This window comes from Periplaneta americana, chromosome 9, assembly GCF_040183065.1.
Source record: "Periplaneta americana isolate PAMFEO1 chromosome 9, P.americana_PAMFEO1_priV1, whole genome shotgun sequence".
NCBI lineage: Eukaryota > Metazoa > Arthropoda > Insecta > Blattodea > Blattidae > Periplaneta > Periplaneta americana.
In genome coordinates, this window is record NC_091125.1 from 106,443,937 (window position 1) to 106,466,005 (window position 22,069).

Sequence of the window (22,069 nt, forward strand, 5' to 3'; positions counted from 1 at the left end):
GGTAGCTACTTTGAGGACCTTCAAAAGTCTATTTTCAGCTAAATGACAAAGAAAATTTGCGATTCCTTTTTTTTTCTCTCAGGGATTTACTCTGTGAAACCACCATCAATGAACATCTACCATGTATATATTTCAATTTTACTTACGGTACCACATGCGTTCAAGAATCTGCATTCCTCCACTTCCCTTGTATTGTAAGCATGAATCAGAACTAAAGTTAACCTGAAAGTAATAGAATATTCTATTTAACAGAAAAAATTATCAAGTGTAAATTGTAGTTACATAAATTAGTTTATGCTTATTATTTACACTTTTAAACATATCATATCGACGATGTTTAGGTAAAAGAGCTTAACCCTGATTTTTTAAAGGTGATTTCTTTTTGCTTAACTAGTGTAGGCCCCTAATTAGTTAATATTTAATTACAAAACGTGAAGATATGTTTTTAGACAATTGTGTTTACATTCCTTCATATAAAGTAACTAATAATAAATTAATGTGTTAAAATTTAATTATAGCTGTTTCTGATTTTTTTTTCTTTTGTGAGATAAGCCTTTTTACCTGATCACCATCGATATATTGTCATACACGAAAACAAAGAAAGTAACTTGGTGACATTGAAGAAAACCATGCAACACGGTTCTTCGAAATTTAACGAAAATACTCGTTTTCAACATCTTCAGTGCCTTTTAAACATTCCTTTACCGGTAGTGTTTTTCTCTGTACATATTGTGTTCTCTCCTGAAACTGTTAAATGGAATTCGTTCGTACTTATCTACAATTTAATTCAAGCAGGAAATACGTATGCTATAGAAAATAATAGGTACCTATATGTTTATCCAAATACCCGTAATAATAGTTAGGTACTACTTAGGCCTACTTTTATTTAAGACATATATTTCAAAGGTATTACTTTTTATATTTAAGATTCATAATTTTAAATCCTGAATAGGCTACTAGTTAAAAGCTTTGAAATAACCGAGGGTTTTCGATTGATGGGTATGATGTCGGCCTGGGTAACGCAGTCGGTAGAGTGCTAGGCCTCTGTGCCCAAGGTTGCGGGTTCGATCCCGACCCAGGTCGATGGCATTTAAATGTGCTGAAATGCATCAGGCTCATGTCAGTAGATTTACAAAAGAACTCCTGCGGGACAGCGTCGTTAAATAGGTAAAACATAATGTAAATTTTAAGAGTGTGATCCCAAAACTCGCTCAGTCCATTTGGCCATTTTTGTGATTTATATACATGTATAAGATTCTCTATCATTATATTTTAAGCGTGTCTTCTTCCAAAACAACGCCAACACTTGTCTAAAAGTTTGTGTTATTGTGCATGTCACTGAAAACTCGCTCAGTTCGTAGCGGTGGATAAAAAAAACTAGCCCAGTCCTTTCATAAAAACGGATTTAACGCGTTTTGGGATTATGCTCTTCAATTATACTTTAAGTAAATAAAACTTGAAATGAATATCACCTAATACTTACGTACAGTAGATTCGAACTCATTGCAATATCAACATTGACTGTCGCGCCTAGATTCGTCTTTAAATGAATTACAAAGCGGAAACAATATGCAAGTCATTTGTCGCGGAGTATTAAATCGAGCGTAAATGAAGTTGATGTTTTAACATAATTTACTAACAGTTTCACTACTATTATACGTGACATTATTCCAATCATAATCTTGTCTCATATGCTGAAAACATAGAGTAACACAGTTATTCTATTTATTATGATTGTTATACTCTCAGTCATGGCGTCTAGGTAATAACAAGGAAAACAATATTTGTTTATGATGGTCAGTAGTCACATATACAAAGATTAAATTGTAGAAATTGTATGTCAGGTATTTTATCGTGAATTAATGTGCCTAATAAATTCTAGTGAGTGTAGTAGAATTTCTACTTTTATTTAAATTATGTTGAAATCAAACTTAGGACGGCGACTGAAGTTGGCTAGCATGCTATAAATCAATACACATCTATTTCACCTAAGATAGAGAGTAATTATTAATCTATGGAAATTGTTTTAACGATGAAGATATTTCTAAACATAATGTTGAATTTCTTATACAATATTGTTTGTGAGTTATATTGCGCAATAATATGTGAAAATACATATGTTGCCAACTTAATCGCGTATAAACAAACCCGAAATAACCTCAAGTTAGGTTAGAAAAATCTTGTTACATATTTATTTATTACAAGACGCTTGAGCAGCGCTCATAATTAGGGCAGTACATATAATTTATAGCGGCTATACAATTTGAGTTTCCTTAATTCTTTGTAAGTTTTAATGGTTGAAAGAAATGGAATAATATATTTGAGTTTCCTTAATTCTTTGTAAGTTTTAATGGTTGAAAGAAATGGAATAATATCTTTTTGCATTTTATGTATTCAGCATTTCAAATGATACTTTTGGCTAGTGCATCCATATTATAAATACGATATATCCCAAAATAATTCAGAATCGTATGAGTGAAAACAGGAAACCACCGGTAATTACTCTTATCCAGAATTCTGTATAATATGCAGGAATTAATGCTGCGCCATGCTATCTTTGGTGACATTGGGACATCACAACAGGCAGTTAAGAATGATATGAGGAGGCTGATTTTATTTCTGAGTACGTACTAGAATATTTTTGTTCCACAGCTTAACGCTTCAATGCTGATGTAAAAAAATGTTATGTTTTATTTAACGACGCTCGCAACTGCAGAGGTTATATCAGCGTCGCCGGATGTGCCGGAATTTTGTCCCGCAGGAGTTCTTTTACATGCCAGTAAATCTACTGACATGAGTCTGTCGCATTTAAGCACACTTAAATGCCATCGACCTATGCTGATGTAAGATCTATGAAATATAATAAATGAAATGAAAATGAGTAGTCCTGTAGTTTCAGTTGAGAGGTCTTTAAGCACAGACACACCTATAACCAAATCCTCAGTGTTATAGGCCTGTGTCAGAATAAGGGAAAACTTTACTGTATGGTTTCCTTACTGCCAACAATTTATCTTAAAAGAGCAGCTTTGTCTGTGTTTGTCAAATGCGCATCATTACTCTTACGAAAATACTAAGTTTATCCTACAATAAAATAAAATAGACCTATATAGAAATCATGAATTAAATCTACATTGTTAACGGATGGACATACCTGACTACCGCCTAATTTTGAGGGCTGGTCATAGTTCTATCCTGTCCTGCTCGAGGCGTATGTTGTATTTCAGCCTTGTTTTAGAAGGTCACAACTTGAATAACTACATATTTTGGCTTTTCTATAGCACGCGACACTGGAACTTCAACTTGCATTTCTCTAAGTCCTAGATTTACTTACATATGGCTTTTAAGGAACCTGGAGATTCATTGCCACCTCTCACATAAGCCTGCCATCAGTTTCTATCCTGAGCAAGATTAATCCAGTCTCTACCATCATAACCCACCTCTCTGAAATCCATTTTAATATTATCTACCCATTTATACCTTGGCCTCACCAAAGGTCTTTTTCCCTCCGGCCTCCCAACTAACACACTATATGCATTTCTGGATTCGCCCATACTTGCTACATGACCTGCCCATCTCAAACGTCTGGATTTAATGTTCCTAATTACGTCAAGTGAAGAGTACAATGCATGCAGTTCTGCATCTTGTAACTTTCTCCATTCTCCTGTAACTTCATCTCTCTTAGCCCCAAATATTTTCCTAAATACCTTATTCTCGAACACCCTTAACCTCTGTTTCTCTCTCAAAGTGAGAGTCCAAGTTTCACAACCATACACAACAACTGGTTAATATAACTGTTTTATAAATTCTAATTTTCATCTTTTTTGAGAGCGGACTGAATTACAAAAGCTTCTCAGCCGAATAATAACAGGCATTTCTCATATTTATTTTTCGTTTAATTTCCTCCTGAGTGTCATTTATATTCGTTACTGTTGCACCAAGATTTGAATTTTTCCACCTTCAAAGGATAAATTTCCAATTTTTATATTTCCATTTCGTACTATAGGCTATTGTAGTCACTAGACAATCATATACTTTGTCTTTCAGGGATTTACCTCCAAACCTAAATCTTTAATTGCTTCAAGTAAAATTCCCGTGTTTTCCCTAATAGTTTGTGGATTTTTTCCTAACATATTCATGTCATCCACATAGACAAGCAGCTGAAGTAACCTGGTCAATTTCAAACAAGTTCTAGGCTACAGTGCGGAAATTTGTGACAGATTAGATTAGTTTAGGCTTTTGATATGCCTTGCATATACTAAATGAAGTGAAATATGTATTTCGCGTTCATTTTGAAATGTTCTACCTGTTTATTTCACGTGTTAAATAACCACTTTTAGGTTGTTTACACCGATCAATTATTTCCAATTTTTAACAATTTTCTAATAGTATGTGTTCAAGTTAACTGACGTCCCATATGAATTCCTTCCATTCCAAACTACTTTTCCTCTGAAAATCAATCATTTTCCTTTTTTTTTTTTTCGTAAAAAAATCTTCAGTGTAGCATGCTATAAAAACATATTTTCATTGTTTACAGTTCAAGTGAAATATTAAATATTTATATAGAAGTTAATAAGTAGGCCTAATTGTTTTTTTTTTAGACATGACTGAATTATGGAAGTAAAACTGTCTACTATTTTCGAAACAAGACTATTGGCATCACTGCAGTCAAGCAGCAAAGTTTAGGCATTTTCATTATGTTCTGGTGAGTTAAACTGTGGTAAGTGATCAATTTTTAATATATCATGTGATTATTATTGGTGTTGGCCTATTTTACTGTTTGCATTTCAACTAAGAATTTGTATACAAAAATGGAATTGTTTTCATAAATGAAACTTAATTTAGCAATTTTTGTGATTTGAGAGTAAGTCACTAGCTGTATATACATATAGGTACTCTCGTTTAATATTAAGCTTTTTGGCAGTATCATCTACCATCATTGTGACATAGCTGTTGAGTCAGGCATTAGTGCCAACTGTAGAAATTTCTGTGCCAGTAATTATAACATGCTAGGGTTGTCATACCCTGGAAACTGGGAATGTTACAATTATAAACGAATAGGCTAAATATTATCCTGGCTGATTGGAAGACGAAGTTAGAAGCTCCTATATTATTTTAAATAGCCCACAGTCAGTAGGCCAAGTCAGATTTTGTACAAAGACTTAATTTTAAAATCACCACATAGTGGATTTCGTTCAGTTTCCAATATAGAGAGCAACATCATATAGTATTTTAAAGATATTATTAGAAGCTCTTCAATTTCACTGAAATTACTAGATTCCATGGTACTTGGATGATTGGCAGTTGTACATTCACTATAGACTACCAACAGATTGAATACAACATGAAGGATGTCAGCTGTTTCAAGTTGTAGAGAATGTAAGAGAGAATATCAGCTTCTGAACTCTGTACAGGATTCAGAAATACAGCCTATATTGCTAGCTTCCATAATTTCGTGTTTCTACTATTTTTCTGAAGTTTCTTGCACATTTTGCACCATGTAAAATAATAGCTAGATATCACTATAAATATTTTTTGTATTAGGAGTTCGATTTAAAAAAAACTTTGTCATTTGTATTGTTATGAACATGCTTTATCAGTCTGGCAGTATGTTAATATCTGTTTAAAATACGTTAATAGGCAGAAATGGTAAGTATAGTAACTGATTGATCAGAAAATTTACTGGAAGTGTAGAACTTGCATCATAGATTACATGTCTTAGACATTAATATTTCCTTAATCGCAGATATTAATATTCCTATTAATAAAATGTTCTTTTTACCTTGAAATTATCATTGCCCAGTTACAATTTAGAATGTAACATTATGTCAGCCTTCATGTAAAAATATCTGTTGTTTTAAGTGAAGTGTCAATTCTTTAACATTTCTTATTTTCACAAAAATAGTTCACCAACTACAATTTTGAATCAATGAAATGGGAAGTCAGTGCGAGCAGAAAGTGTGAGTTAGAAGAGTATCGAATAGCATCAACACAGTAAGGAAGAACTGAAAAAAAATTACTAGGGTTTTTCGTGCAAAATGCTTCCTGCTAGTGATAAATTGGTAATAAGTTATCAAAAATGGTATAGTAAAACTTACCTTGAAAGATCATGCGAGTTAAATGTCTCTTTGTGAGCCAGCAATCAGTTCATGTGTTAATTTTTTAATCATTATTACTGTTAAATTATACCAAAATCTTCCATAAAACTCGTTCTTTAAACATACTGGTAACAATCTTAAATACAGTGATGAACGAACTTTTAATATCGTGCCATTCTATGGTAACAAAAAGGGTTGATTATAGAACAACATGCTGCTTTCATTTTAGTAAATCTGATAAGCATGAAGCAGTAACTTACATTTTCAATACCTTTATTATTTGTTCTGGATTAATTATTCTTGCTTAAAAATATAGTATATTAGGCACGATTACATGTTCCTATTATTATGCTTCACAAGTTAATTCATTCTGTATCCTGGTTTTCTTCATGCAGGTTATGGAAATCTTGTCGGTAAAACATTTGCTGTAGAAATCTGTTTAAGTTAGTCTCATTTTACATTTCTTACTGTATCTGTGTTATGGATTTTTACGAAGCATGGAAAAACAGTAAAATAATAATAATGGGAAAGGAAGAACTTCGAAAAAGCTTGCTTCAACTCCATCTTTTTATAGGCCTAATTAGCACAAATTCCACTTTGAATTGCTGGCATTTGAAACAAGTCTCCTGCAAGTTATAAGCCTTTAGTTAAAAGTGTGCCTTTGGTACATATACGAAATTGAAGTAGGCATATTTAAACTGAACTTTCATTAGTTAAGTTAATTGTTTTCATTTAGAACTTCGAATACCGATAATAATTTTGTATTTATCTAATAATAATTCTATATTTATATGTATTATTGACATTCATCTTTTATAATAGGTTTAACTCGAAGTTGTAGGTAATTAGTAGAACTCCAATTATCCTTCACCCTTTTAACCAATTGATGGAATATCTGACTGTCACTCTTTTGCTCTTTTTTTTCTTTTTCTTTCTTTTTTGTCTCAGAAAAAAAATCGTAGTACATATCTTTCCTAGAGTGTGCTATTACAGACCTTTATCTTTACACAGTACAGATTCTGCTGTTGCTGCTGCCGAAAACGGAACAGTTACTTCCAGATGTTCCCAACTTTTAAAATAGCCACTATCTGCTTTCAAAGAAATGGTCCCAAGAACTTACGCAAAATTTATAGCAAACCCATGCATCATTCAGTCCTTGCTCTAGTGTTCGAGTAGTCATACTGTGTAACTTCTATGCAAAATGTCTTACATGGGTGTCAAAATAAAACGTGTTTTGATATTTATCAAGTGCAAATAATTGAGCAGTTTGGGAAAGGAGAAAGTGTGGCTTATCTCCCAACAGAATACGAGATTGTCGTTACAACTGTGTGCGATTTAATAAAAATAAAACAAGGATAAAATGTATGAAGTATGTAAATCTACAACAGAAAACCTCAAATGTGATACTTTTATATGATAAATGAAGTAAATTATTCAAGTCTTATTAAAGAAAAATCAAGTTTTATAAATGTAAAGATTTGCTAGAAACCAACTCGACACATTTTATTTTCCGTTTTTTGTTTGCAAAGAAATTGTATTAAATGGAGGAGCCTGTACCATATATTGCCAGTTTTTAGTTCGGTATAATAGTGAATTAATAAATGCTACATGTTGCCTCCAATCTTAAAACTTTTGAGATTAGAATAAAATTGTAGATTAATCAGATGACAGAAAGCTAGTCTCTCCAACAGATGTATGGTAAATCAGCAATATTTCAGTGTAAAAATAACTATACATATTAATGTGAAGTTGAAGTTACAGATTAAGAGGAACAATGTAGCTGCCATTCTTGGGATGTAAACTTTTGTGTTTTACATTATCCAGATTTACAGCTTTACAGTACTTAGTCTGTTAGTAGTACTTGTTTCTCTTCCTTCACACAATTTTAGTAGCAAATTTTCTTGAAATGACTGTTGTATGGTCACTGTATAAATGTGTAGTTTAGTTGTAAGAGCATATATGATTTACTTTGTTGTACGTATTATACATTAATTTTCTAATTTATTTTATGTAATTTTTCATTAGCATTATGAGTCATATTTAGATTATGTTTTGCATAAATAGAATTGAACACCTATCATGTAGGTGTGACTTAATTCCTGAGAGGAGAAAGAGATGAAGTGTGTTTCAAATTTAAATGTTTCATATAATTATGCATTTTTAGCATGCAAATCCATTCTAATAGTTAATGACTGGGAGCTTGACTTTTCGAGTACCTACATGATTTTTCTTTTAGGATTATATATTTAATTAATTTTTAATTCTTATTCTGTTTGGTTTGTATTAATTTGATGTTACATTTTGCTGTAACTTTTATTTCAGTTTAAGCTCGAATATCTTAATAGTGCTCGTGGATTGCATAGTTTTTTTTTTTTTTTTTTTACATGTGCCTTCATTTTCCTGCAATATATTTAATTACAGCAAACTCCTGATTGTCTAGTATTTCGTCGGTTTACAAGCAAAACACATTGAGTAAAAAATATTACTTCTGAGAAAAAGGCATATATAATTTATATAATGTAAGTGCATGAACTTAGAATTGGAAAATGAAATACACATAAGAGAAACAACTTACTGAAAATATTATTTTGAGGATTCAGTTTTGTCAGGAACTTTCAAAGTCTTTTTCTCAGAAGTAATATTTTTGACAATGTGTTTTTCTTGTAAACACAAGAATTTATAAAAGTTATATGATATTCGGGGAAGGAGATGCATTATTATGCAATGGAATCAGAAATATAATGTGTAAAACTCTTTCTTTTCTTAATGAAATATGTATAAATAAGCCATTTTATTTTTCTCTATCACAGTATTGTCGTTTTCTACTGAACTAGTTGGTCAGGTATGTTCCCATTTATCAGAAAAGTTTTTATAGCATTGGCTGACAAGCCCAGGCATTTCTTTGTAGGGTGGCAAGAATTAAATAATGGGGAATGCCAGAAGAAATAAGAGTTCTTCGACTTTTTGAGGAAATGTTCATATATATCATTGCTTTTGCTGACCTTGAGTTTACAGAGTTACTACAGTTTTAATCATTCAGCTGGCTACATTCCAAATCATTTCCTACAGGGTGAAAAACTAATTGCACCCAGGAAAATAAGTATAAAATTCCCTCCATACATCCACTTTCTTACTTATTTTTCATCAAAACAATTATTTCTGCTAAAAGTTTACTCTTTGTATCACCATGGTTTTCGATTCCTCAAAACCATAAGTGTAACCTGAGACTGTGCTCAGGCGTGGGTTCGAATCCTACTTGGGCTAATGGTCTGTTTGAGTTTTTGACGTAGAACTAGGTCTTTTTTTGGTATGGTAGCTCTTCAACCCAACCACTCAGTAACAATGTCCAAAAAAGTGTTACATTGGAATTGCTTATAACTTTTTAAAGAAATAAATATAGCGAAACGAAAAGTATATCCACTTTGTAGACAAAGGAATCTCATAAACATCCACACGAAACTGGTCGGATTCTCAAGATTGATGAGAAGGGTGGGTCAAAACGTGTCAAAAATTCTAGTGGCCATTTTACGTGCATACCTCCATGAGATCTTAATTGATCTGGACATTTGAAGTGTCAATTGATTTAGTGTGACGGGATTAACTGAATAAACGCGAAAAAAAAAATGGTGTGGGGTAAATTGGACTCTCAACTTCAAAAAATAGTCTTGAAAATTTGTGAACTTTCAAAATGCCTCAAAATTCTAACATGAAGACAACGCAAAACTAGAGACAAGTACAATAGGAGAAAAGGACATCCTAAGATGAATCAAAAAAGCCCAAGACCATCACTGTGATGTACAAGAGACAGCAGAAAGCATAACTTTGCTATGCCTGTAAAAACGACTATGTGATTTGAAGTCAATTTTACAGGAGAAAGAAAATTGTTTGTGTTTATATTACTTTGCTAAAACATTGTTACTTTCTTTGTTACTTTATTGAGATAAGGAGGCTAAACACTCTTGGGTTAGTAGATTCGATTAAATTTAATGACTTGTTAATTTTTATATCGAAATATTGAAACAAACATTTCTCCCTGATAAGGGAGCTGTGAATGGATTCATGTTGAAACCTCCCTTCAAACTGCGTGCATAATTAAATCTCCACAGCAGACAGACATAAAAAAATCAGTTGCTTATACTAACTTAAGGGTGTCAAAAATTGCTTTGAATGTTACATTAAGAAACAACGTGTATACTTGAAGAAAGTAGTCGAGTTTCTGTTCTGCGTGAATTCCAATCCTGCCATGTGCGAAGCAATATCTACACAATGTACTGCACCAGCTGAGTGAGGACTATCTACTCGAAGCTGGAGGCTACTGAATTTTTCGATTATTTTCCACTTATCTTCTACTCAAGCTTCAATTTGCAAGCTTACAATTAAGATGTGCAACTTTTTTTATATTTGTTGATTGCTCTGGAGTTCTGACTGTGTACAGTACAGATCTTGTATTATATCTCTATCTCTATGCAATGTCACGTTTGTGGTAAGGAAAAAGAAAGATAAACAGAAGTTTGCACTGCTTTTTAATGCTCTGACGCCCATGACTAAGATAAGCCGTTTGAAATTTACTGGTCACTCACTGGCAGAGATAATAAAATAACTGTATGATAGGAGGTTTCCACATGAGCTCATAAACAATTCTCCTGCGAGTGAAATTTGTAAATTGTTTCTAGTTATTTACCCAACTCTGGTGGAATTTTTTTTTTTTTGGAGCTACTTATAAGTTGATATATTTTGCAGTTAATACAGAATTATCTCATTTGTAAAAGGTGTGCAAATATAGTAAATTGTAACATTTAAATTTTCTGATAATATTATTATATTATACTCTAGGTTCTGTACTGGAAAAATTTTAGTTATGCCTATCCTTTCGAAGTAATTTCTTCCTGAAAGGTTCTGAGAATGCAACAGCAGCCACAACAGCAGCAACTACCTCAGCAGCCACAATTACATCAGCCACAACTACAACAAACGCAACAGCAGCAACATTCTAACCAGCAACAGTTACATCAAACATTTCAACAGTTGCAGCAACAGCCACAAACAATTGATGATCAAGAGGAAAAGGATTATATAGACGAAGATATAGAAGATGAAGAGTTTATTGATGAGGTGCAAAAATGCCTATAGTTGAGAATGTGTAAATTTTGGTCTTCTCAACTTTTCGGTAAAAAGAAATTACACTATCACTCACATGGAATAAAAAAAAATTTCGATTCTCAGAATCCCAGTATGAGCTTGAATAGTATTTGTTTGAAGTCTTACCAGTGGGGGAACTAATTGGGTTTAAATATCTCAGTGTAGATAAATGCTATTGTTCACAGGAGTTGTGAAATACATAAGGGAATGAAAATAGATATAATAAATAAGTGCATCAAAATTTACTTTAACTCTTTATATTATCAGTTTGTTCTGAAATAATATCCATTCAACCATTTTGACTGAACAGACTAAAAGACCAAAATCTTACACTTTTTTAACTATAAGTCATTGGGTTACTTGCATGCCTTGCTTTAAATGCCTTTAGACTATGCTTTAACTTGCATTAATATTGAAGTCCTCTATCTTCAATAGACTTCACGGTTTTGTTGTTCTTTATTACTCCTAAACATTAACGAACTAAACATTTCTGAATTTAATTCATTGTCTTCAGATGTATTTGAGGTATCTGTCAGATGCTAATTTTCTATTTTTCTTTATATCTACTTTTCTATAGGATCTTCCAAGACCTTCTGACAATTGCACACTGAACTCTGACTTTAGCCTCTCTACAAAGATTCTATGTTAATATTACTTCCTTCCAAATCATATTTTACTTGTTGAAACATATTCATATCATCACATCAAAGATGAACAGCTACTACAGTTGAAAAGATTATAAAAGAAGCAGATTATAATTAATTCACTTAAGATACAAACAGAAGGAACTCATCTAAATTAGCCATGCTTCTAAACATTTTTAGGTAAAAATTTCAATCAATCAACATATATTTATCTCTTCCTTTAGTTGGGATCAGTGCTCGTAAATGTTTCTGAAATGTTGTAGAGTTATTTCAACAAATGGTAGAAATTCCCAGAAACAACGTACAGTTCACAGCTTGAAGTTGGGTTGCTCTACCTAAGAAATAAAAAAATTCTGAGTTTGTCATAGCAATTTAAAAAATCAGATAGTGTATTATACATACAGAAAATAATCAGAAGTTAAAGAAACACTCGTTAATACTTAATTATATATTTGCAATCATAAAAAATGAAAGAAAATCTTCTATAGTAACACTTGAGTAAATGTGCTGTCTTTTTTTTTTATGAAAAAGAAATCATTTCGCAGTTTGTGAGAGGACATTTTCGAGGAGACGTTTTGAGTTTTTGTTGGATTATTTTATTCTGTTCGCCACTGCTCTGCCTTACTACTACAACTCTGTTGTCAATTTAAAGAAGACAACAATTTTATTTGTTTTTCCATATACTAATGTTGCAAATGGCACATATCACAATGACCAGTCTTCCTGCTTAATTTTTTTTTAACATCCTCTTTCTTTAATATGAAGCTTTTGTTTGTTGAAACTTCGAGTGCATGTACACCGTGTTCCGCTTATAAGTATAATAAAAGAAATAGTTATAATTTCATAACAATGCATGCAAATGGGTTAAGATTGGTACCATTGTAAAGAGGAAATTGGGAAGTTTTAATCCATTGTTGTTACTTATTTTTAGAAGACTCACGCATGCGCAGATCATTAAATAAGAGAATTCGTATCGTATCTTTAGTCAGTCAGCATGTGGACGCCACAGCAGAAAGCCTTTTGTGTGCTGTCATTAGCAGAACATAGATCCATAATTCGTGTACAGCGCTTGTTTCGCCGTCAGTACAATCTTAGACCGAGGGAAGCTGTACCGACGTACGTCTCAATAATGAAATGGGATAGGCAGCTCAGAGAAACAGGAAGTTTGTTGTCTAATGCAGGTAAACATTCCAAGCGTAAAGTGTCTGACGAAAATGTCGAACGCATTCGCGAGGCATTTCAGAGAAGCCCGCGGAAATCCATTCGACAGGCTAGTGTGCAGTTGAACATCCCACCAACAACAGTGCATACAGTGCTCCATAAAAGATTGCGTTTGCGAGCGTACAAGCTGCAACTTCATCAGATGATTACGCCGAATGATAAACTGGAACGAAAACGCTTTGCAGAAACAATGTTGGATAAAGTGGACGATGACGACACATTTCTAACTCGAGTCTGTTTCTCAGATGAGGCAACCTTCCACGTCAGTGGAAAAGTAAACCGACACAATTGTCGCATCTGGGGGTCGGAAAATCCAAGTGTCGTAATTGAACACCAACGGGATTCCCCTAAATGGAATGTTTGGTGTGGGATCATGCGTGACAGAATCATTGGTCCCTATTTCTTTGCTGAAAAGACAGTCACTGCAAACACGTACCTGGATATGTTGCAACTGTATGCTGTGCCACAACTCCCAGATGGAGCAATTTTCCAGCAAGATGGGGCTCCACCACACTTTGCCAACATGGTTCGCACATTCTTAGACGAACAATTCCCTGCAAGATGGATCGGAAGAGGATCACCGTACATCACATGGCCTGCCAGATCACCAGATGTAACACCACCTGATTTTTTCCTGTGGGGGTTTTGTTAAGGACCAGGTCTACAGGACGCCAGTACGTGATTTGGCAGACTTACAAGAAAGAATTTATGCTGCTGTCAACAATGTTACACCACAGATGCTTCATAACACTTGGGTCGAGGTTGAATACCGGTTGGATATTTCCCGTGCCACCAATGGAAGCCATGTTGAGGTTTATGGAACATAAGGTAACAAAAATTCCCAGTTTTCATTCTTTGTAGCAGTTGGTTTCAAGTATATACTTGTATTAATTCAGAAGTTATAGCTATTTCTTTTGTTATACTTATAAGCGGAACACGGTGTATTTACTCATGACGAAATATACAAAAATTGTAATGTTGAATGATAATACTTGCGAATTCTTTTCAAAGTAAAAGTACTTATGTCTTACTTGAGCATATATTTACTCTAAACAGCAAGATAATTTTAATTGTAGCAACATTTTTTAGAATATTGGGACTCATAGCTGGAATCCAATATGATCCTGGAAAATCCGAGATGTACGATAACTCTAGTTTGATGCAACTGAAAATCCCCAGATTGGCACAGAAAATTGTTCTAAGGACTTAGAACTTGTCAGTTTTATTTCGTTACTTGTAAACTTACATATCCATCTAACAAGGCTAATAATTATAGAAACATCCCTTCGTGCTTTCCTGTTAGCAAATATGAAGTCTTATTCACAAAAGAATGTTGAAATTGACGCACATTTCTTCTGTACTTATTTCAACTAATAGTATCAAATACCAGTATACCTAAATATTAATGATTCCACTATTTGCTTTCTTTATTGGGAGAAATGCTAAGTTCCTCGTTGGGTAGCATGCTTTCCTTTCTTATATTAAAGCTTTGGTTTTCTTAGGACTATGAGGAAAGTGGTGAGCGCCGGAGTCGTTCAGGCTCAGGCCCCAGCGGGCGCACTGTTACGCTGCAGATGTTGCTTGCAGCAGGCATTCTAGAGCCTGGTGAGGGAACCATGGCCATCGAGTACCTGGTGAGCTTACATCTTTGTGTCTAGTTAGTAGCTTATTGTCTCGGCAATTTTTTCTTTTTGAAACAGTATGCAATTTATAGAAAATATCATGTCTTGTGCTTTATGTTACGTATTTCTTATCGTTTATTTTGTTTATTTATTTTTCTTTACAGATTTTTCTCTTATTTCCGAGTGAAGGCAAACTCATCAGTGAATCATCTCTGCAATTTATAAAATGTTCCTGTTGCACACTTTTTTCTGTCTTGTTACCATGATACGATTTCAGACTTTTGTAATTTTTTTCAGGGTCAGAGATTTATAGGAGACTTGCTTCCCGATGGAAAAATAAAATCACAGGAAACAGACATTATTTTTGCATCTCCAAGTGCATGGGCTATCCACTGCAAGAGGATCATAAACCCAGAAAAGAAATCTGGTTGTGGCTGGGCATCTGTAGGTTTCATTATATGTAACTTATTAAAAGCATGAAACTTTTATACAGAAAAATACTAATAAATTTAAGTATTATAAGATTTTACGTACACTTCTCAGTGTCTATAGCTTGACAAATTGAAGTAAAACGCTAGCTTGATCATCTCGAACACTAGTAGCTAGGAAAGCGAGAGAGGGAGAGGCTGAGGTACAAGTGCAGTGTTGTCTGATCTGCTGCAGTCTGTACAGGCTGATATAGTTTCCGCTATACAGTGAAACTTCTCCTTATGGAGACCCCCAAGTTACAGACACTCCTCATATATGGACAGATTTTTATGTCCCAACTGAAATAATATAGAAACAATGATAAATTTACCTCTCGTTTACGGACACTCTCGGACACGGACAGCTGTTTCACAGTCCTAAAGCTTGCTTTACCTCCTGACTGCGGACAGAACTTGGATTTCAAGACCTAATATGCTACAAAAATGGAAAATATAGTTTTGAGAACTGTACAGAAATTCCTTAACATGAAAGAAGACAATAAGGTTCTCGTAGGCTACTACTAACCCAGCTGGCTACCCCTTGTTAGCTGGAAGCGGGTGGATAAACAAAGTCATAAAATTTGACCTGCCTGATGGGTCCAAGGTTCCTGTGAAATTGTATTCAACTCATGATAGAATTAGTAGGATTATTCTCTTCACTTCAATCAGTTGTTCTGTTTCGAGAAACCTGAACGTAAAGGTTAAGTTGAAAACTGTAAATTACATACTGCTTAACTGTAGATCTAGAAAAAAATTGCATGGCACAGTACTGTATTTTCCTTTTTCGGTCTTATGTACTGTAGTTCAAAGTTGCAAAGAATTTATTGTAGTACTGTATACTGTATTTAGAATTAAACTACAGTAAAGCGTGAAGGGATACATAATGCATATTATAAATTTACTGTTAGATTGGGGAGCCTCCCTCTCAATTAAGGACACCTCCCAGATGCGGACAGATTGTTACGTCCCTTCGATGTCCGTAAATGAGAGGTTTCACTGTATTTGGTGTGAAATAAATAATTTATAATATTTTAATATTTCGAAACTTTTACTGTGATATAATGCCTAATCACACAATACAACTCAACTACAGTTACAACTACAGTGAGTTTCATTATAGTATTTGTGTTGGCCGATCAGGTGCAGGTCCCTCCTGCTATTGCCACTACTTGCATCTGCAGGGACTCACTGCAGGTTGGGAGTCTGATTGCTCCATGTGTTAAGTTGTGCATTGAGTCAGCTAAGAATAAATACAGTTTATTCTTTTACATTATGTTGTGTTTTGCAATTGTTACATATTCAGTGCATGAACGTGTACTTTTCTGAAAACATACATGTGGAGAAGGAAATTGTGTGGCAGAACAAAGGAAAACTTTAGACGTAAATTTTCTGGCCTCTCATGCAGTGATAATGTTATGAAACCTTCCTAGCTTACAGTCAAGGCAGAAATGTAGAATCCGTAATTCGAGGGCTTATTGTGAAACTAATGTTACTACAGTCCATGTTTTATTCACAACAAAATTCTTAACAGGCAATACACTTATTTCACATGAAACTATACCATCATGTTTTGTAGTTACGAATTGTATTATATACAAGACTTTGGAATTGAGTTACGATTTTTTTGTGACCGCCATGCACATTGGCTCGATCGCTAGGGGCAGCTCTTCAGCATCTAGTGCTACCTATATTATTGCCATATTCTCGAATGTAATATCCTGTTAGCATTAGGATTTGTGGATAGACAAGAGAGGGGAAAATAAGAGGTTTCCTAGTAAGTCAAGTAGTATCGTACTGACACTCGGAAACTCGCCTCAGCCTAGTCATGTAGATAGTTAAACTCAGGAAACTGTTCTTTGCCTAGACATTTAGACAAGTTACACTTAGAGAAATTACTTATCGTTACTTGGAGATTTGGCTTTGTGTAAAGATGTAGACGAAATGGATTGAAATTGTGCTGTGGAGATTAATATTGAATTTGTATTGAAGTTTCGACAACATAGAAATTATATGTTGGTTACTATGGGTTATTCTGGAAGGATCCAGATTATACTGGTAGTTACATGTATTGAGTACTGAGAGATTCGACTGTTTGATAAAGTATTAGTTTGGTATTTTCTAAATTCTTTGAGACATTTCCTCCTTTCATCAGTCTGCTGTATATTTGTAGTAATTTAATATTGTACAAATGTGTGTATATAATTTATTAGTAGCCGAGTTAAGATTAAATATGTCTTTGAGCCTGAAGCAGTGTATTACAGCATATTGTACTGATTAGTGGCCATTAACTCTCATTCTGTTTATTTCATTTAATTCAATATTGTTATTCAGTTTCCATTATTAACTCTTGTTCTTTCATTCAATTAACCTCACTGTACATACTTATATTCTTTTACATATTTAATTAATTATATGATATATTATTTAATATCCAGCATTGCTTATTTGCTTCCACTGCGCAACTTAATCAAATCCACATCACTTTTACCACCTGACCTAGTAGCCATATTCGTTACGTGGTGGCGTCATCACGCCAAGTAGAAGAACGAATTTGCTATTGATTTGTGTAAAAACCTAAAAATCTCAATTTTTGTAAAACCTAAGAATTTCAATTTTTGTAGTTACGTTACTTTCACACTAAGCCCTCGAATTGTGGCATTATTAGGGGATGGTCTTTTCTATTGGTTGTGATCCCTGCACTCATCCTCTCAGATACCTATGTAAAGTGGGTCTGAAGAATGGAGGAAGAGGAAAAGAGAGAAGATAACAAAAGTTGGCTTATTTTACAGGGTTTTACTTCAAGTTGTCAGGCTGTAGCACTTAAAATCCATTCTATTAATCTCACACACAATGTATTACTACTCGCTTGTGACTGTAATATGTAGAATTAATATGAAACTTAACTTTGTAGCAAGGCCCGAACTATTGATATTTAACTGCTGGAGGCAAGAAGCGTACTGGAAAATTTAAGTTGATTAAATAGTACATTATTACGTAGTTTATATAATGATGCTGTACCATGTAGCAGTTATTTGGTATTGAAATAACGTTGGAGTAATTAAAAATGACATAAATGTTGCAGATATTTAATATCATAAAATTGTCGTAGTCAGTTTTATGGTACTATGCCATGATTTTCTTAAAGGAACTGAAAGATCTCGAAAGCTCCTGTCTGCATGGCCAGCGTCTTGGATTGAACCTAAAGCCTTTCGAAAAGAAGCAGGCCTGCTATTCACTATACAGCAATATTCATTGGTAAAAAAAATTGCACAATAAAATATTTATAACAAGAAAGTTACGTTGATAAAATATAGTATTTATCTGCATGAAATTACGTCTTTAATTAATTTTTTATTCACTTTATTAGTTTATGCTTCTATGCTTTTATTAGTATGCACGTCTTCATGAAGCATCTAATAATTTTGTTTTTTCAAATTTTTAAGCATGAAATTGAAGATGGATGAACTTACATTGAAATGAACCGACAAGAGTAACATTTCACAAAATATTTTTGAACTATTTAAATTAGGTCATTTTAAATCTACTTCACATGAAATACTGCTTTCAATCAATGCTCCATAACTGCTGCAAATTATAGTGTCATTGAATAATCTACTCATATGTAATAAGTCAGCGCTTCATTTGGAAGAATATTAGATTAGATAGTGCAGATAGTTATTGTATAATATTCTTTAATGCCTGAAAGTTGTTTACTTAAAATGAATAAATTTTAATTTTAATTCACTCTCATCCTTATTAATGTTTCATATTTACAGATTACATAAATTACACTTAAATAAATGAACTGGTCCTGTAATCATGTGCCATGAAAAATACATAAATCATTTAAGAACAGTAATTCTTAGCCTTTTAAATTCTGCAGAGCGCTTATTACCTCGCAGTTGACATCACTGCTGAACATGTATCATGTACCGCCCTACTTTTCTGTGCTTCATTCGAAAGTGCCACATGTAGCACATCTTTAAACCAGAAGGATATAGTTAAATAAACTGTATAATACTCGTTTCTAATTTTTAAGATTAAGCTCTCATTTTTCAAATTTTGAGAATTCAATTTCCACAAATGTTTCATGTTTTATTACAAGTGTATAAGAGAGCCCACAGGCATGTGACTGGTTCCTAATGGTCAGTAAGCCAATACTTTCATATTCAATTCTATTTAACAACAACTTTAATGAGAATGTTAGTAGCCTGACGATCTTGAATTCATTCTTTCATATAATATATTTAAAAAATGAGGAATGAGTTAAGACTGTTATAATTAAATACAATGTCGTATTTTGTTAAACACTCCCTACAAAATAAATTAACAATCTATTTCTATTAACTAGACACAATACAGACACAAATTATATCCTCAATGCTTACCAAGAACAATTTTAATTTCTGCTCGTATGTATTAACTCTAAAATTTCAATAGTAGAATCATTTTGTGGATTCTATAATGTGAAAATTAAAATAGAAGTCTGAATCGTTATTTACATACGTACATAATATGTTGATCTGTTCTTTAATACTTTAAGTCAGTGATTTCCAGATTTTGAACATTATGAACGTTTCTCAAGTAGTAACTTTATTAAAAAAATAATTACATTGAATAGAATGGAGATGACAATGCAAAATGCCAGCAGAATTTTGTCATCAACTTAGTACAAACAATTACCGGTAACAATGAAAAGAAACCCCATGTTTTGTGTTCTGTGCCAGGCTTAGAGAAAACAACTAACCAGAAAAATCAAACACACTGTCTGTCAAAAAGCAACCTTCACTGTTTAATAAGGATACTGGTCATTTAGATTTCGTTCTCTATTTGGAATATACAGTATGAAGAACAACTTGAACAGGATGAACAATTTATTCCTCACTAAGTTGCTTTTCTTCCTAATATATTGTAGATGATACACTGCTTTGGAAAGCACTGTCGTACTTTGTAATGACACAAAAATAAACCACTCCACTTGGATATTTAACAGTTTATATTGCATAATTATTTATTATGCCCGAAATTGTAGATCTTATTTATCTGTTAAATTAGTAAGTCGTTTTGTAATTCCTCATTTACAATGCAGGTGAAGTACAGGGGAAAGAAATTGGATGCTTATAAAAACACATGGTTTAGGAAGAGAAAGCAAGATCAGAATAAAGAAATTGAAGTTTCAGATGGCAAGTCTCACTACCTCACCATGTTCATGATTTTGTCTTTTATTTTGAGTAGCTGTGAGCATTGCACTCTTTACTGTTTGTTGTGCCCATAGTGTTTGAGATGAAAATAGACTTTAGTAAATAGCAGAATCTATAAGTTTTTGGTGCTTATGTATATACAATAAAACTTCAGTCTCGTCGAGTTTCAGGGGATGCAGAAATTTACATTTGTTGATTTTAGATAATTTTAGTGGTACACTATGACAAGCTTTTCCTGCTGTAGGTATGAGTTCAGATCTTAGTCCAAGGAAAAATTATTATGATGGGAGACAGATTGTCTGGGCAGTAATTTCGTTTCCTGTATATCACGTAATGAGAAAGTGTCGAGAGTATTTTTAGTTAACCAGCACTGTGGGCAGAACTTAACAAGGCCTTCAACTATTATTGTGGTCTGCACCATTGAAATTGTTGTGGGAATCAATTATGACTGGTTAAAGCAAATATTTATAACAACATTGAATATTAGTACTGATTAGAATATGTAAAATTTTCCATTTTCAGATCACCTCTGTGCAAAACAAAAAGTAATGAAATTTCAGATAAAATTTAAAAATGATTTAACAAATTAAACTGTTTATGAAGCTGTCAAGTAATTGAATGCTAAGAAGTTGTGAGAAAAATATACGAATGATTTATAATATAGAGTTTTGAGTCAATTGCATTGTAAGTGTTCTGAAATAAGTTGCAACTACACTTTCAATATTTTTGTGGAGGTCCACCTCTTTGGAGTAGCGATCAGCGTGTCTGACTGCGAAATTGGTGGGCCCAGGATTGAATACTGTTTGGAACAAATTGGCTGGTTGAGGTTTTTTCCAGGTTTTCCCCTCAGTCCATTAAGAGCAAATACTGGGTAACTTTCGGCAATGGATCTTGGGCTCATTTCACCTTCCATTTCATCCATCCTGCCTGCTTCTATATTCATGTCATCTTATCATGAGAGGTAACAGAATTCGACCTAATGGATACCTCAATCTCAGAATAGATTCATCATAATCGCCATAAAAGTAGGCAGAGGCGCAAATGACTACATGCCAATGTGCGCTGTGTTAAAAAATATAAAATAGTATAATATTTGTGAAGAGTGGGGAAGGAGACTGGGACTGACTGATACCAAGTACAAAGGTACACGAGATGAATACCATAGTGAGAAAAGAAGATAATTTTAGAGTACTTTTTTCATCTTAACATTGCTATATATAGGAATTTAGTTTCTAGATTGCCTGAGTTACGTATGATTCAGTGAAGATTTTATAATGATGCAGTCTGTAATGGAATTATTTTGCCTGCAGCCTTCATCATATGAAAATGTTTTTCTCACCTCTTTACACATTTAATTTCCATCAAAAGAATTAAAAATTTAGCTTTCTATTTGTCTTTGTATCTTCTAGTAATAATACTGCATAGGTATTGAAACACAGGGAAGAATCTGGCAACAGCAATCTATATGTGAACAGACGAAGTATTAACGAAATCTTTAGATGTTCGAGGAAGCAGTTTGTGTTTTTATCACATACCATATTTGCCGACATATAAGACGCACTTTTTTTCTTTGAAAATGAATCTGAAAAACATGTTGCATCTTATACGCTAATACCGAGCTTATGAATAGATCAAAGCTTCATGAGATACTTTGAAAACTGAGACAGTGGCATTAGTAAT

The 22,069-nt window shown here is 33.4% G+C and overlaps 2 protein-coding genes across 10 annotated transcripts in view; one reads left to right on the top strand and one right to left on the bottom strand.

Moving 5' to 3' along the window:
- LOC138706364 (uncharacterized) overlaps nucleotides 1-22,069 on the bottom strand; it is a 201,090-nt gene that overhangs the window by 59,370 nt on the left and 119,651 nt on the right. The window contains exons 1-2 of one of the 2 annotated variants that reach the window (XM_069835553.1): nucleotides 1,484-1,597; nucleotides 147-222 (exon numbers count right to left, since the gene is read on the bottom strand). The gene's annotated coding sequence lies outside the window, so the exon portion shown is untranslated. Of the gene's footprint in view, nucleotides 1-146; nucleotides 223-1,483; nucleotides 1,598-22,069 lie in introns of those variants that run through there. The other variant, XM_069835552.1, reaches the window with a different exon arrangement.
- The window catches only part of LOC138706362 (MPN domain-containing protein-like), a 37,185-nt gene continuing 16,854 nt past the window's right edge, over nucleotides 1,739-22,069 (top strand). Inside the window, exons 1-6 of one of the 8 annotated variants that reach the window (XM_069835545.1) lie at nucleotides 1,739-1,796; nucleotides 4,599-4,717; nucleotides 10,929-11,207; nucleotides 14,602-14,733; nucleotides 15,019-15,165; nucleotides 20,278-20,371. In XM_069835545.1, the coding sequence (XP_069691646.1) occupies nucleotides 10,998-11,207; nucleotides 14,602-14,733; nucleotides 15,019-15,165; nucleotides 20,278-20,371 (583 nt within the window). In that variant the 5' untranslated portion in view covers nucleotides 1,739-1,796; nucleotides 4,599-4,717; nucleotides 10,929-10,997. Of the gene's footprint in view, nucleotides 1,797-1,861; nucleotides 1,882-4,598; nucleotides 4,718-10,928; nucleotides 11,208-14,601; nucleotides 14,734-15,018; nucleotides 15,166-20,277; nucleotides 20,372-22,069 lie in introns of those variants that run through there. The other 7 variants (XM_069835544.1, XM_069835549.1, XM_069835548.1 and 4 more) reach the window with 7 other exon arrangements.